At 42.4% G+C, this 16,489-nt stretch overlaps 1 protein-coding gene across 1 annotated transcript; it reads right to left on the bottom strand.

Moving 5' to 3' along the window:
- Positions 1 to 10,600: 10,600 nt before the first annotated feature.
- On the bottom strand, positions 10,601 to 16,457 carry LOC114451827 (potassium voltage-gated channel subfamily A member 1-like). Its single transcript, XM_028430744.1, has one exon. It carries the CDS (start codon positions 16,427 to 16,429, stop codon positions 14,954 to 14,956), a length of 1,476 nt encoding a protein of 491 aa, XP_028286545.1. The 5' UTR covers positions 16,430 to 16,457; the 3' UTR covers positions 10,601 to 14,953.
- Positions 16,458 to 16,489: the final 32 nt, after the last annotated feature.

Raw genomic sequence — 16,489 nt, 5'->3', positions numbered from 1 at the left:
TGTGTGTGTTGTGTATATATATGTATGTGTGTCTCACTGTCCTTCAGTTTGCAGTTCTGCACTCTCCTCGGCCAATGCAGCAGTACGTACCTGCAGCAGAGACGCTTCTTGTCGTCCTGTAGGACTTCTGACAGATGCGGGGAGGAGCACAGTGGATACAGAGTCTGCACTATTTCTACAGTTATTCCACTGAATCAGGTGCCTCTTTATGTCATTTAGATAATAGGTAATAGGTAATATGTGTTTATCCATCAATTTTACACACCATAATGTAGCCTATAATTAGCTTATGTTAGATGTTTGTGTTTGATTTCCCAACAATGCCACTAATTTGCTTACAAAGATGTCAGAGGGGGTCAATATAAAGAAAACAAATCCAAGCATTTTAGCCAAGAAAAGCATTCATGTGATCACACTGCTTTGAACAGCAATGCTCAGTGTGTGATTGTGAGCTATTATTAAACATTATACATCTCTAAATTAATGTTATGACTATTATAACTCTGGATTGTAATGCAAGAGGTTGTTCCATTTCTTGAGTTTCTCTGGGGTCGTGGAGAGTGAAGCTGGTCCTCACCTTTTTTATATCATGTACATATGGTCTTATAAATGACAGAATTTCTAATGAGAAAGCCTTTATAATAAGGACACTGCTACATTTTAGTTATTGTAATGTTTTTATTTTAGGTATTGTACATATGCAGGTGGTCACATAACATAAGCCGGGGTTAAGAAGGTTTTTTTGTAGTACGGACATATCATCCTGTCGCTGGAGCCAAGTTGGTCTGATCTAATATGGAAGCACCAATAAGAGGACAGGCAGCTGAGTCGAGTCCAAAAGACACGTCGATGGATTAGATCCAGTGATGACCGAGGTCAGTTCAGAGAGATCTGTCGGAGAAAGGAAGTCCAGAGGTAGATCAGGACCAGGAGTTATTGAAGCTAGTGATTCACCCCCAGCAGTCATTAGGAGAACTTGTTAGATGTGTTAGATTATATCACTGTTAATGGAAAATAAACAACCATTGAAAGGTGCAGGAATACCTGGCTCAACAGGACTATGACATTTTGTCAGTGTGGCCACAGTGCTATAAAAAAAGCAGGAGTTGTTGTTGTCATATTTTTCTTCTATTAATGATGAATAATGAGCTGATCTGGCCTTTTTTTATATGCTGTTCAACTATCCTTGGTGGAATTCTTTCTAATTTTGCCAACAGATTGGTTCAGCTGCAGCCCCTGCTGTTAGTGGACATGTGGGTGAAACAGACACTCCAGGATGGTCCATGCCAACCCCCCCCCCTCCCCTCCTCTCCCCTCCACCTCCCCCAGTCCTCCGGCTTCTGTGCTCCAGGTGCTGAGGAGGCACCAGCAGAGGAAGGTGAGTGTGTAAATAATGCAGGCAGGCAGCAGATTCAGGGGCTGTGACAATGAGTCAGCAGCAACACAGAGGAGGGAGCTCTGCCGAGAGTCTTCCCGGACCAACAAACACTCATGCAGACCTGCCCGCGCTGAAACATAATGGAGGGGATCTAAGTGATGATGCATGCCTGACAAAATCAAGAATAGCATCAACTACAGAAAATAACTCCAGTGTTGGAGAATTCTCTCTGCTCTAGAAGAGCTGGCTCAGAAATGGTCCAAAACAGTAGACTTAATGATTACTTTATTGATTTGGAAAACTGCATATTCATTATCTAAAGGGGAAGAAAGGGAGGATGATTAAGCAGACCATGTTTTAGCCTTTTAAATACAGTATTATTATTTCATTTATTGGCACATTTACAGCTCTAAGGGAATCTGAGTATTGTATTAGCTGAGCATCTGCAAATGTACAAACTGCAGTTTTGACTATGGTCAGGTGTAACATGAGTACCAAGCAGAAAAAGCCCAGATTGTTCACTCTTCAACAGAACTGTCCTCTGCGGGGGTTCGGTTTGTTAAACTGCTGAAACCTTGCTTTCCTTGAGGACTGCAGCTACAGTATGAGGGCATGTGCAGAGGGCACAGTAGCTGCAGTGTCTGCTGTTAATAGCAAGTCTTCTGTTCTGAAAGGCACAAATAGATTATGACAATGCTCTATCTATCTATCTATCTATCTATCTATCTATCTATCTATCTATCTATCTATCTATCTATCTATCTATCTATCTATCTATCTATCTATCTATCTATGAACTGCAGATATTACACCAAATACTAAAGCAGAAACTGTGATGGATGTGTTCTGAAGTGACTCTGTAACATTATTATGCTGCTGGAGGAGGAGAGTGAGAATTGCCATTTGAATGTTTCCCTCAGATCCTTCCCTTCACTTTGAAAAAAACAAAAGTAACACAGCTAAAGATATGACTTTGGGTCTTCCTCTAAATGCCATTTTGTGCTGGTACATTAAAACCTGCAGTGCGCAACGTTTGTTTGTCTCCCCCGTCTGGCAGTGTCTACACAAACATCACTGATGTGTGTTTAATATGACTGCACCTGTACAGAAAGATCCCCACTCTTTAACTCTACTTATGTCCAAAAAAGGGCTGGAAAAATGTTGAGCAGTGGAGTTAATTACATTAGTTAGAAATGTTGTGCATACTTCCAGTACATTCTGCTGTACCGGCTTGCTGTGTCACACAGTGTTCACCATGGGATTACTGTGCCTCCACTCGGCAATGGCGAGGTCTGTGTGGAAGACATTAGTGCTTACTTCCTGTGCAAGTAGTCATGGGTGCTTGTCATGTAAATGTCATCATCAGCGGTTGAACACGAGCCTCCGTGCAGACTTGTGCGTATTGTCGTGCAACTCATAGCAGGAGCTGGAAAAGCCAAACTGCTGTTAAGATGAATGACGGACTTTATGGCAAACCAGCAGTTGCCGTAATTCCAAACTCGAGAAATGTGACTGTGATTAATCCACACCATGTTGAACAGACAGTAGAGGAATCTGAGCATACGTGAGTTTTCATATGACAACATTATAACCGTGTATGATGTATATATTTATAATTTCCTGGCTGCCTGCATGTGAAACCTGCAGGGACTGCTCTCAGCAGAAAGCACTCCCTCCATTTGTCAGTCTTCGACAGGGCCTCTCAGCCAGCACTGCAAAAAAAGACAACTTTTATTTAGTCTCATAAGAGAGCAGAGCAGAAGGCGCTCATCAGTTGATTGGTCAGATTAAAAACAATTCCTTAAGAATTGTTTTAGCCTCTTACGTGAGATTTGTATTTACCTCTAAAGACATGGACATGTTGTGCTTTAGTGGATTACTCATTTGTGCAGATAACTGAATTTTAAGGCTGTTTAAAAACCAAAAGTAAAGGAATTATGACAGAAAGGTCAGTTCCTAAATTGGCATTATTGGAGGAGACTCACACATTTGAACAGGATATTTTTTGCAGTGTGCACAACTCAGCTGACCCATACTAGCCTTTACTGTAAATGTGTCCTGGCCAGGAAAACTGACATGCTCCTCCATCATTGTGCAGGGTGTAATGGCTCTGCTGTATATCGGGTCTGTATGCAGTCCAACATGTCCTTCCTCGTGTAACCTCTTTGCTTTTTCTGTCCGATGTATGCCACATAAGCTTTAGATGTCTGAATAAACAGAAATTTGATAAACAATACCTGATCAGTAGACGATGTTTTTCCGGCGTGACTGGTCCTGTTCTGGTTGGGCTGTCTTATCACTTTCACCAGGGCCCGGTTTGGGTAGCCACATGTTCTGAGAGCTGTGTTTTTTTTTGCTTCTTAGTTTCCCCCTGTCTTTGTGGGTATTGTTTGAGCCTGGTGTTGTAGGGTCCTGATGACCCCCTGCTTATGTTCCAGTGGGTGGTGTGAGTCAAAACGTAGATAGTGGTCCGTATGGGTTGGTTTCCTGTAAACAGTAAATAGCTCTAATTGTCTCCATACTTACCTGTGTTGGTCTGACTGACTGTGTGAGTGTCTAATGACTGGCTAACAACTATCCTCTGAGGGGTGAAATCAATCCAGATTCACGTTGTTCAGACTCAGAAAAAAACTGCATATATCCATATACGGCCCGAATCCGGATTGATTTCCCCAGTGTGAACAGGGTCAAAGAGAGTACAAGGGGAGCTGAGGTGGCCCATTGTTCTTGCTGAGCACATGTGACTTTGGAGTGAATGAACGGATGGAAGCACTGCATTGTATGAGGTAGGTTAGATGTTAAACTCTTGGATATTACATGACTTGCACTTCTTATTGATCTCTTATAGGACTACAATTTGGAGTATACTTAGGCTTACTGGATCACTTGAAGTTCTGCAGTTCAGTATGAGGTATGAAAGCACAGACATCTGTGCTGACCGCTTGCTTCCATTTTTTGACCTCCACAATAAAATCAAAAACCCAATGTGAAATAAAATTTAGCAACATATTACATTAACATTGGTGTTGGATAGTAAATGGGTAAATTACAGTATTTTAGTTAATTAGTGCTTAAGGCACATAAAAATGAACCTTCGTCTGTATGATTTATTTCTTCCACTCTCTCAATTTGTCATGTAAGCGCTTGCTTTTCTAAACATTTCTGCTTTATAAGCCCACCCTGAAGAAGAATCTGTTAGAATCTGTTATCAGTGCTCCAGTCTGGAAATGTCCTTGTGGTATCGGGCGATGTGGATCTCGGTTTACATGCTTCTCCTGCCTGGTGTGCAGTGTCAGCGTGCTTGTCTGGGGGAGAAAATTCAAAACTTAACATCAACGAACCTAACGCTGTGACCTTCCTGCTTCAATTACATCACCACACAGCGCTGAAGGAGGCTGACAAATACAAAACCACAAAAGCATATCACCATGAGACCTGAGGGCCCTGCTGAGACACACGCAACCTGAGCATCAGCTGTGCATGCTGACTGAAGTCTCACAAAAGTCACTGCAGTGCTGAAAGGGTGTTTAGAAGATGGAACCTTCAGAGTCAGTGGTGGAGAAAACTGCAGTTCTTTGAGAAATTGTCTGGGAAAATGACATTAGCGTCCGTGCCGTCATGTCATACTTCGGTCTGAGGGGTTTGGTACTCAAGGAGGTCCATCAGGGCATGGTCTTACTTCAGGAGGGCTGCTCATCTTACATTCAGGGTCTCAGTGTTGTCTATTTTCACTGATAATGCAGCTGACTTTATAATGTCCAGAAACCAAAATATTAAAAAAAACTCTCCGTGTAGTCACCCAGAGAGTCGAACCAGAGCTGTTTATCTGTTCATCCGAATATTTTTCTGCGCCACCATGATTGGTGTTGCTATTGTAATACCAATACTGCAGACCAAGACTGCAGGATTATGAACGAGCACATTAGAAGGATTGAGATGGTTTGGACATGTGCAGAGGAGGGATAGTGGTTGTATTGGTAATATAGTGATGCTGAAAGTGGAGCAGTCAGGCAAGAGGTCAAGAAAAGGCCAAGGAGAAGATGTATGGATGTGCTAAAGGAGGACATGAAGTTAGTTAGTGTGAGATAAGAGGATGAGGATACCGGTACCTAAAAGTGCACAGTAGACTGGTGTCTGCAGGACTGCAGCTTTTGGTACTTTATTTGGCTTCACTCAGCCCTGGATGTTGTTTGTTAAACTTAATAAAGTGATGAATATAAATTAGTGGGCCTCCACCTTCTCTGGATTGCATTGTTTTAGTCATGTAGGGCCGTGAAGGGCCCAAGATAAAGAGACGTGTTTAACTGGCCGGAGTTTCACAGAGACCATTTGTGGACTTCCACAAGGACGAGGAAATTACGGACATGCCCTTAATTATTAAACAAGTGTGTCAGCAGCCTGGCCTGATGGAGGTAATGCAAAGAGGAAGTGGGCCAGAGAAAGGGCCTCAGGGATTGGGGGAGTATAAGAGGGGATGGTGGGCTTGGACCTGGGGGTGGGGTGGTGTTAGGCCCAAGGGCTTTGACTCAAGCATGGAGGATCCAATAATGCTGTCAAAGCTATTTTGCACATTGTTAACATTCAGAACCCATTCGAAGCTGTTAGAGGAAGACGACTGGATGCAGGCCTCTCAGTGGTGTTTACAGAGCTTTAAAGTCAACGCCAGAGGACACCTGTGATTTGATACGGAGTAATCATATGATACTGTGCATGCACAGCTGATTGGACTGCAACAGAAAGGCCCCTGAGAAACAGTTTGGATGACATCAACAGGAATGGCAAGACATATTTTGTACAAGGGATATGGGATGAGTGTTTGTCTTCAAAGATCGATCGGGGAATATTGAGAAGCCTGACTCAGGCGAACTTTTGATCCTTAGTGTGTGTGTGTGTGTAAAAGAAACAAAATAAAAGGCAGTGAAGTGACCAGCACATGCAGCCACAGTGCATTTGCATGTAGGCTTGGCTGTATGTACTCATACCTTGATAAGAACAGCTGACGAACGACTTTTCATTCAAGCAGACATGCTCAGGCAGTAGTAAGATACCGGAGAGCATTAGAGAGTGGAGGAGGAGGAGGAGGAGGAGGAGGAGGCTCAGTGAAGGCCTACTGCACCGCTGACCGACAGCACCTCAATTTAGTCCAACATGCTGATCAGAGATTACCAGGACACTGGCTTAAACCAACACTGTTTCAATTACAGGGTTCTCCTTTGCGTGTGGAGGCTGACATCTAGGTACCTTTGTTGATCTGTGACTGCAAGCAAACATCCAACAGAGAGAGAGAAAGAGAGAGAGAGTGTGTGCAAACCTTCTGAAGGATAAGGCTAATGATTCTTCTACTGTCCTAAAAACAACTCAGTGAACCACTCTGGCTGACATACAGAACACACCACTGATGATTTTGAGCAGGTTCTGCACCTATAGATTGAAAACAAATAGATGAACCTCTATGACTCTATTGGTTTAACAAAGAAAATTACTGCAGTTTGCATTAACATTTGACCAAATTAAGTTCTGCCAACAACTTATATTGTGTTTTCATCCACAGTCAATGGTATGTTTTCATTATTAGTTTGATTGCCGTTGCTAGGCAACCAAACTCTTATTCTTCACCCTCTTTCTTCTTCTTCTTTTTTATTCTTCCATACGTTTTTTGGCGCAGCGTATCTTCAGCATACATTGACCGATTCCAGCCATTCAACTATCAAAATGTTCATCTCACAGAGGACATCCCGGGTCAACTTCAAGTTTTTTTTTCAAAACATTATAGTTTTCCTAATATTAGGCAATTTCGGTGTCATTTTTAACATGGGAGTCTATGAGAGAGCCCTTCAACGACGGTCATCTGCCAAATGTATCTCCTCCTACAAATTTCAAGATACAGACTCCATCTTAGTCTTAAAACGCTCATTAGATGCTGCTCTATCAAACTTGTATTCAGAATGTTCTCATTCTGAATCGTTTCCACACACCAGGCCCTCAAAGTTGGAGTGGTTTTTGAGGTCTCCTCTGCTGTTACCATGGTGACAGGCTGACACACAGAGGCATACAAAGCTCTGGATTGCTCTGATTCTCCAGCAATTCAGAGCAATCCTTCACATCAGCGTTCAGAGCAATGCTTCAGCTGCAGCAATCAAACTTGCATTTTCTTCACGAAATGCCCTTTTCTAGTCTTTTACATAATATTCAGAATTATCAATGCAAGTTTTTAAGTTGATTACCCATAAAATTAAGTGGCTTTGATGGGTTCTTGTGTGGTTGTTCAGTGTTATATATCTAATTTGTATAACTGTGTTACAGAAATTTGTAAGTTGCTTATTCTTAATTGGGAACCATACAATAAAGTTACCAAACCAAGTTTATCAAATCAAGTTCAAATGACATGCAATATTCCATTAATCCATCTTCCAGTGTTGTTACGTCAGGTCAATTTGTCATAGTAAAGTTTGACAGGTCAGATCTGACGGACCTTATAAATAGAGACTAAATCAGTGTTTGTAGTGGGCTGTAAAATTGATCCTATTAAGATGGAGGTCAAAGGAGATTCACTCACATCTTAAATCAGTCACAACTAGTTCATTCCCTGAACTGCATTTTCTGTTTTGTCTCCATTTCTCAGCCCCTTGGTTGAAAGCAAGCGGCAACCTTCGTTGCGTCAAAGTGTCAAAACTTGTAATTCACACCGCAACAGCTGGGGGCTGGCTCCAAAAGCGAGTAATTTACCATAGACTCCCATGTTAAAATGGCCGACTTCACAGCAGAAAAAAACATGTTTACAGCCTGGTACAAAAAACCACTCTGGTCTCAGATGATAGGTTCTCTTCTAGTGTCAATTGTACAGGGGGTGAATTTTTTTACAACTCACTCGTTTCAATTGTATTCGGACTTAAAATTACGCCTAATTATGGGCATTGCCGCTTGAGCGACAGACAGTTGACGTATCACAACGTGAGTTTCCTGCTTCCACGATCGCCCGCCCCCCTAAACCCCGCTCGTGCTCCCCCTCTTTGTCCATATTCGGAGTTTTAGTTGACGTGACGCTGCCAACATGGCGTCGGTCATCACGTCCCGGAACCTCCCACCGAGCCTCAAAACGGCTTTTCAGAATCAAACGGGTGACGTCACGGAAGCTCTGTCCATAGTTTTTACTGTCAATGGTTGAAAGTAGTTAAAACAGATAGGCGACTCTCCAAGCTACCAGCTCTTGTGGGGCAGCGGGCACCTAAAAAGGTCCAAAAGGTGGCGGGTGACAGGGTCAGAGACAGTCGAGGCTCATTGATGGATGGTTGATCACACAGGGGATAAAAAAAGGTCTGTCAGATCACATGTGAAAATATCACCAGGAAGTGGACCATGGTCCAATAGTCGATGGTGTTTGTATGTGTCTGTGTGTTGTTTACATGGCTACACAGAAAGGCGTTGACAGGTAATGTTGTAATTAAGAAGATAAAGGTGGGAAATGGTTTGAAAATCTTTAACCTTTCTCTTTAGTTTCTGTTCCCATGTTGTTGTATATTAACCATCCTCTGTTTTTCGAATATGTTTGGCCAAAGAGTAGGTTATTGCAGTTTTAGGAAAATAAAAACTGGCTGTTAAAGGGTTAAAAAAATACACTCCATTCTATGTAGTAGTAGTATGTAGTATGTATGGAGGACAGGGATAAGTGAACCTAAGCTCCTCCTCCTGTTATAGTTGGACCTGTGAGTACCTGGTATGTATGTTTATTTAAGTGAATTATGTAACGTAGAAACCTAACAAAAGCGGTGTGAAAGCCTCTGCTGTGACTGAGCTGGATGATTCTTTCTGTTGTTACAGTCAAGTGGGGCTTTAGCAGCACTCAAGAGATAGAAAAGGAAGGGGAGAGCATGAGACATAGACAGAGAAAGAGAGAGTGTATGTGCAAGAGGAGTGGGACCAGCGCCAGCTCACCCCACCCTTACTGCTGCTGCTGCTGCTGCTGCCGCCGCCGCCGCCTGCAGAGTGAGGAGTGCTGCATTTCCTGAGGGCAATGCAGAGGAAGGAGGAAGAGGCTCACTTCTGTTCAGGTCACTGTACAGCAAACACAAACAGAGAAACCGAGAGGGACAGAGATACAAAGAGAGACAGATGGACAGAGAGAGATGAGCTGCAGCATTCAGCACGATGCCTCTGCTGCCCAATGTTCAGCTTCACACCATCAGAGTGCACAAGTGGGAATGAATCATATTCACACCCCAAAACTGCACCCACTTATTTCATGTTTCTGTGCTTGGTTTTTCCTCCGGGTTTGTCTGCTCTGCTTGTTTCTTAGGGTTACTGCCCTTGAAAGCTGTGTGCGTGTGTGTTTGACATTTAAGGACCTCTTCATCAGGAAACCATATTACAATTAGTAATGTACACATTTTCACACATTTTCTTACTCCAGCCTCTCAATCTGAGTAGCTGTTAGACAGAAAATTGGGACAGGATTTGCATATTTTTTTTCTTTTAACAGCTAATTAAAAAAAAACAAAAAATACTCAGATCTCTTTGTGAGGACTGGAGGTGTGTAACAACTCACAGGGAATGACAGAGGTAAGCGGCTGCCTCTTGGGACGGGAGGATTAGTGTGGAACCATTACCTTAGCCCCATGAATCACTGCTAATGGCTTCAGTGAGAGGATACTGTAGTACCTTGACTTCTGTAACACTGCACACTGCAGCATATTTCTGCAGTTAGTGCCAGAAAGAGAGAGAGAGAGAGAGAGAGGGAGAGAGAGCGAGAGGGAGGCCGTGACAACTCAGTGTACAAGATAGACCCGTGTATGAAAGTTTGCATCCCCCCCCAAAATCCCAGAGCCGAAATGAGCGTACACTAGCAGATCCTTAAAAATTTATTGAAGTTAATGTACGATGAAATCAAAGGTGATATAAGAAGAAGAAGGAGGAGAAGGAAAAAAAAAACAAATAACCCTTGCATAGATCACAGACCATGCCTTTGTCATCATGTGGAAAACTGAACACATTGTAGCATAATCCTTGGTAAACACAACATGACAGCAATGACAGCTTCATCAATAGATCATGGGCTTGCTTGTGGATGAAATGAAGAGCAGAAGGGTTCAACAGTCCTTTAGCACTTTGCTCCAAAAAGGCCCAGATTCCTTACCTGGCATTTAAATGTGCATTTCTGACAAAAAAAAAACAAAAAACAAAACAAACTCACAGCCATCACATGTTGTGATACAAACAAGAGCTTCTCATATGTCACCTTTGGCAAGTGAGGTACACAACATCCCAACATTCCATCCCTGTTCCTCCTCAGCAGTCCGGTATCAAGACTTTCCTTAAAACCAGTGAAATACAGAGGAGGTGTGTGTGTGTGAGAGTGTGTGTGTGTGTGTGTGTGTGTGTGTGAGAGAGTGTGTGTGTGTGGTACAGGCCCTGTTTAGACATGATGGACATGTTTCCTGCACCACAGCATCACTACAGCCGAGACTGAGATAAATATGTCACTTTGAAAGAGCATTTCAGTCCTAGAATAGAGATAAAGACTAAGAAACTAGCCCTTAATGTCCTTGCTAACATTCAAGCATGACCCAAACTTCACTTGCTGCCAGTGAGGACGGCTCTGATACACGCTGCTGTCATCTGAGTGATGAGGTCAGCGTTAAGGTGCTTTTAAGAAATCCAGCAGAGGACACAACTTCTCCACAGGGCCTTACAGGAATTCTTTGTACAGATGAAAGCAAGGGTTTCTTTTTCTTTCCTTTTTTTTGTTTTTGTTTTTTTTTGTTTTTTTTAGAATGATGCAACTGTATAATAGTTGAGCAGCAGTTTGAAAGGCAAAGCTCATGCAGTCTTCCATTGATCATGCAGTTTTTTGCTATCAGTAGGTTTTTGTAGAGATTACATTATAGCAGAAGATTTGGAACAATGTGAACATGGTGTTTGAATGAGTTTCCAAAAAGACAAACGGTGTGTGTGTGTGTGTGTGTGTGTGTGTAAGTGTGTGTTTTTAAATAAGAATACACTTCTTGTCCATATCATCTGATATATAGCAGTAGTTTCTTTAACATGGCTTCCTGGAGGAATATATTGTTTGGATATTCCAGTATAAGGCATGTTCTTTCCTAAAATCAGTCATGTTACAGTGCCACCAAAAACAAAGACGACAAAAGAAAAAAAAGAACACACATTGGAAATGTTCATAGTTTAGTAATTGTAGTATATAGTGGTTATTTTGCTCTATCTTACTGTAGCTAAATTGCAATGATTTTCTTAATTAGGTGAATATTTTCTTTTTTTTTTTTTTTAGACCTTCTTACTCTGCAGAAGCATAACATCTGACGGTAAGCTAAACAAATAGTTATGTAAAACAATTTAGGCACCTTCTCTGACTTTCTAACAGCTGATCAGTCGAGTGAACTGCAGATAGATTCTCTCTAAGTGCATTATGGGCTCTTCCTTTGGGACTCTTGCAGGTTCTGCTGAACCCGTTAGCAGCCTGACAGCAAAGCAACTCCAGCGTGCTTAATGGGGGACTGCCACTATTACAAAGTCTATATTTGGACACTCAGGCAGGTTTCTCTCAGCTTCTACGTTTTTGACCTGACTAAAACCCCCAGAACAAAGGACAGCAGGTTGGTACGTAAACAGTCCTGTTAAGTGATCGCAGTTTCTCTGACATTCAAAATAGATTTGTTTTTTGTTCCTGCTTTTACAAAAAAAAAAAAATAACAAAAAAAAAACCGGAAGCATCCATCTAAGAAACATGTTATTTGTTACTCTATTGCTGTTTAGATTTGCAATTTCCTGTTGGGTAGCTGAATGCATAGCACCATCCACTCACAGCCCTCACAGCATCGCCTAAGTGAGGGGATAACAGTTGTATTTTTTCTCACGTTACTACACGTGAAAAAACTGTAACCAAATGGAACAATTTCCTTATAGCTGCATTTATGAACACTACTCTAGTTTCCTTCTCTCTACATATATATATATATATAGTATTATATGATAAAAGGTACTGGGTATTATTGTGTCCTTCAAGATGAATGATATCGGGATACGTTACTGATATCTTCAGTAGTACAGTACAAAGATCGGCTCCAAATGAAATGTGCCCTAAATGAAAAACAAAACAGAAAACAGAAAGAACAAAGGCGCGCTTCAGCTTCAGATAACACAGTAACAACCTGTACTAGCACCACAAAGAACAGCCATTACACTAACAGAAACACTCATGACATTCAAGTAGCAAAGCAGTGGAGCTTTTTTTTTTGTCAGGGGAGTGCAATACTACAAAAAAAAAGAGCAGTACAGTACAAAAATCATTCTCATTGATGCACAGTAGCTGGAGATTTTCAAGTACAAGTTGTCACAATCTACCTGCAGTTTGCCTGTCGGAACAGAGATACTAAGAAAGAAGAGCAAAGCACAGTGGGACAAAAAACTCACAATAAAAAAAGCAACTGAATGAGACATTTGTGCAAAAAGATGCTGTGCGTTAAAATGCCCAGTAATATGACAGATTTTTTTTAAAACTAGATTACATTTTATTCTGCCATTTCCTACACAGGTGTTTTCCTGTGACACAACTCTGTGTTTCAAACAACACGTAAAACAGTCGACCTCATCGCGCTGGGAGAGTCGTGCAATCTCTACAAATGAACGTCCTGATTGTGCGCAGCTTTAAGTGGCAAAAAAGGAGCAGGGTTGTGGTACACTATTTGTCCTAAGTGCTTGTGTAAATGCTATGCTTTGGGACTCTCACATTCAATATTGCATGACTGCAGTTTACACTTAAGGTTCCATTTTGCATTATGGTAAAGGAAGCCCTGCATTGAAGCTTGCAGCTCTGCAGCAAGTTTGCAATGACCTCGCTGAGGTAGAGACCCTGAAAGGATGCATGATGCACAGAGAAACGCAACAACAGGCATGGCTTCAAATTAAGAGATTCCCTTTTTGAATTGGAATGGTAAACATGCAGAGTACAATACATTGCTGCTTAAGGGCATAATTAAGTGCGTGACGGCATGAAAACTGGGAGGATCATCTTTTTTTTTCTTCTTTTTTTTGTGTGACCACAATCACCTGCTGTTTTAACCTCGCTCATGTGGCGTTTAACATCATAACCAACAGTGCATTGACACCAAAAAACAGACGTTAACCAGTTCTGCTCTACCACACAACCACCACCGTACACAGAGGCACTTTCACTGGTCCTGTTGGTGAAAGGGTTAAAGGCACTAGCAACTAATGTTAGAACAATTTTCTGACATGTGACGTTTGATCCTTTTTTTTTTAGTGGATTTAAAACTAATATGTGTTAGAATTAGAAAATCAGATGTGGAGGCATGAATAAAAACATGTTAACGTTTCTTGTTCAAAGAAGGTCCATGCACTGCACTATTGACTAATACTGTAATCGGTGCTTATTATTATTATTATTATATGCATCTTTGATAATAGTTATTCAGTTTCTTTGTCTATTTTTAAGTTAGAAACTCTGCATCCTCAAGATGGGTTTGGATATATTTGATCACAATTCAGAAACATCCAGAATTTGATTTCCTTAGTTTCCCTGACAGTATAGGGCACTGCGGAGCGCCTGAATTGCAACAAGCTGAATACTCACGTCATGCATTAAATATACCAGGATACAAAAGTACCTTAGTCAATAGACCATAATGCAGGTTACTTTTTTTCATGCTATGATCTCATTTATGTACTGTTCCCTTAAGATTTAACATTCAATTTCTATACTTCTAAATGATTAGCATTTGAAATTAAAAACTCATCCAGTGCACTCAGTATGAAAACAGATGAGAGGAGGGCGAATGAAGGCAGATATCCAAAAGAACATCCTTTCCAGTAGGTGAGATATGTCTCGTGCATGCCGATATCAAAATGGAAAGTGTCTAATCATGCTCGTGTGAAGCTTCTTTTATCCTTGTGCTGTGTTGCATCTAAAGGGCATGGCATTGAATCACTTGGTGATAACACAATTATACAGCAACTGCTGGAAAACAGCAGCATTGCAGATGTCCGTGAAGCAAGTAGATCAACGTCTGTATACATCCAAACAACAGAGATCAGTCTTCCTCCTATAAGGTGCTTTACTCAGTAGTAGCTCCTTTTTTGTAGGGGGGGGGGGGGGGTGGTGAGGGGAGGAGGGGCGGGAGGTGGAGTGTTTTAGGTCTCCTAACTTCTTGGCTCTTAACACTTGGCTGCAGATGCTTGCGTGTCTGCAGTCGTCTCTGGTGCATTGTGCAACTTGATGAAATGTTATCAGTACTCCATGCATAAGATTTTTAATTATGGCGCTGCCGTCTGAGACAGTGTGTGCTCTGCATCTTCGAATGAGCCACGTGTTGTATCATTTTCTTTTGGATATATCAATATATATTTGTTGGATCAGAAGAATTAGTTATTCTATCTACCTGTCATATACTTTAACTTAGTTTTTTTCTGTTTCCTTTCTGTATAGCTGAGCATAGTTGTAGGCCTAATGCCAAAGAGCGCTTTGGGGTAGTAAATGAAGCATTCCTAAGTGATGGTCTACTCCACATATCACAGTCCCGTAGAGATCCTAAAGTTCCTAGCTAGTGTCTAAACATCTGTAAGCAGCTTGCTTTTATTTACACAGTTTTGGTTGGCTATAGTGCAATTGCCAGTTCTGAGGTTTGCCTCCCTAAAGTTGTCGATGCTATTGTTTATGTCTCCATCAATCTCCATGTACTCCGACTTGCTGACTGTCGATGAACTACGGCGGCTAGAGTTGGTTTCAGAGGGGATGTTGGGGTTGCTGACGTTGAGCAGCTGGGCCTGTTCTTCTCCCTCGGTCTCCCTGTGGTAGAAGTAGTTGAAGTTGGACACAATGACGGGTACTGGGAGTGCAATTGTCAACACTCCAGCGATGGCACACAGAGATCCTACTATCTTGCCCCCTATAGTGACTGGGACCATGTCCCCATAGCCCACAGTTGTCATAGACACAACAGCCCACCAGAATGCATCCGGGATGCTGCCAAAGTAGGATCCTTGCTCCTCTGCCTCAGCAAAGTACACAGCACTGGAGAACAAGATGACTCCAATGAACAGAAAGAAGATCAGCAATCCCAGCTCTCGCATGCTGGCCTTGAGGGTCTGCCCCAAAATCTGAAGTCCTTTGGAGTGTCGTGACAGCTTGAAGATCCTAAACACCCTGACCAGACGGATCACCCTGAGTATGGCCAGAGATGTTGCCTGCTCCCCCACACTCTCTTTTTCTGGGTCTTCAGCCAGCTCAGTACCGAGTGTGATGAAGTACGGGATGATAGCCACTATGTCGATTGTATTCATCATGTTCTTGAAGAAGGCCGGTTTGCTTGGACACGCCAGGAAGCGTACTATCAACTCAAAGGAGAACCAGATAATACAGAGAGTCTCAATGACAAAGAAGGGGTCAGAGAGGATATTTGGCTTATAGTATATAGTTGTGTTCCCCACCCTCTCTATTCGACCCATTGGGTCCTCTTTCAGCTGTGGTAAAGTCTCTAAACAAAATATGACTATTGAAATCAGGATTACCATCACAGACACGATGGCTATCCCTCTGGCTGTGCCTGAGCTTTCTGGGTGCTCGAAGAGGAGCCAGATCTGTCGCTGGAACTCCTTTTCAGGTAGAGGACGCTCTTCCTCTCTGATGAAACCTTCATCCTCACGAAATTTCTCCATCGCATCCACTCCCAGCTCGTAAAATTTTATTTCTTCCGAGAACATATCCAAAGGGACATTCACCGGTCGTCTCAGTCGTCCCCCAGACTGGTAGTAATACAAGATGGCATCGAAGCTGGGGCGGTTTCTGTCGAAGAAGTACTCATTTCTCAGGGGGTCAAAGTACCGCATCCGCTTTTTGGGGTTGCCCAGCAACGTCTCTGGAAACTGGGAGAGAGTTTTCAACTGTGTCTCAAAGCGAAGACCGGCAATGTTGATGACCACCCTCTCGCAGCATTCGTGGTCATTGTGGTCTGGGGGGTAGGCGTCCTGAGGGTGGCCTGGGACAGCCGAGGTCTCATCCATGTTATCTCCTGCTACAACGGTCATTTTGGGAAGAGGAGGAGGAGGTGGTGAAAGAGGAAGAGGTGGAGAAGGAGGAGGTACTGT

The sequence above is a fragment of the Parambassis ranga genome, chromosome 19, assembly GCF_900634625.1.
Source record: "Parambassis ranga chromosome 19, fParRan2.1, whole genome shotgun sequence".
Taxonomy (NCBI): domain Eukaryota; kingdom Metazoa; phylum Chordata; class Actinopteri; family Ambassidae; genus Parambassis; species Parambassis ranga.
Note: the sequence above shows the minus strand (reverse complement) of the source record. Positions and strands in the feature narration are given on the sequence as shown.

Coding starts and splice junctions, on each gene's coding strand:
- LOC114451827 (XM_028430744.1), bottom strand. CDS start 16,429: ATGACCGTTGTAGCAGGAGATAACATGGATGAGACCTCGGCTGTCCCA.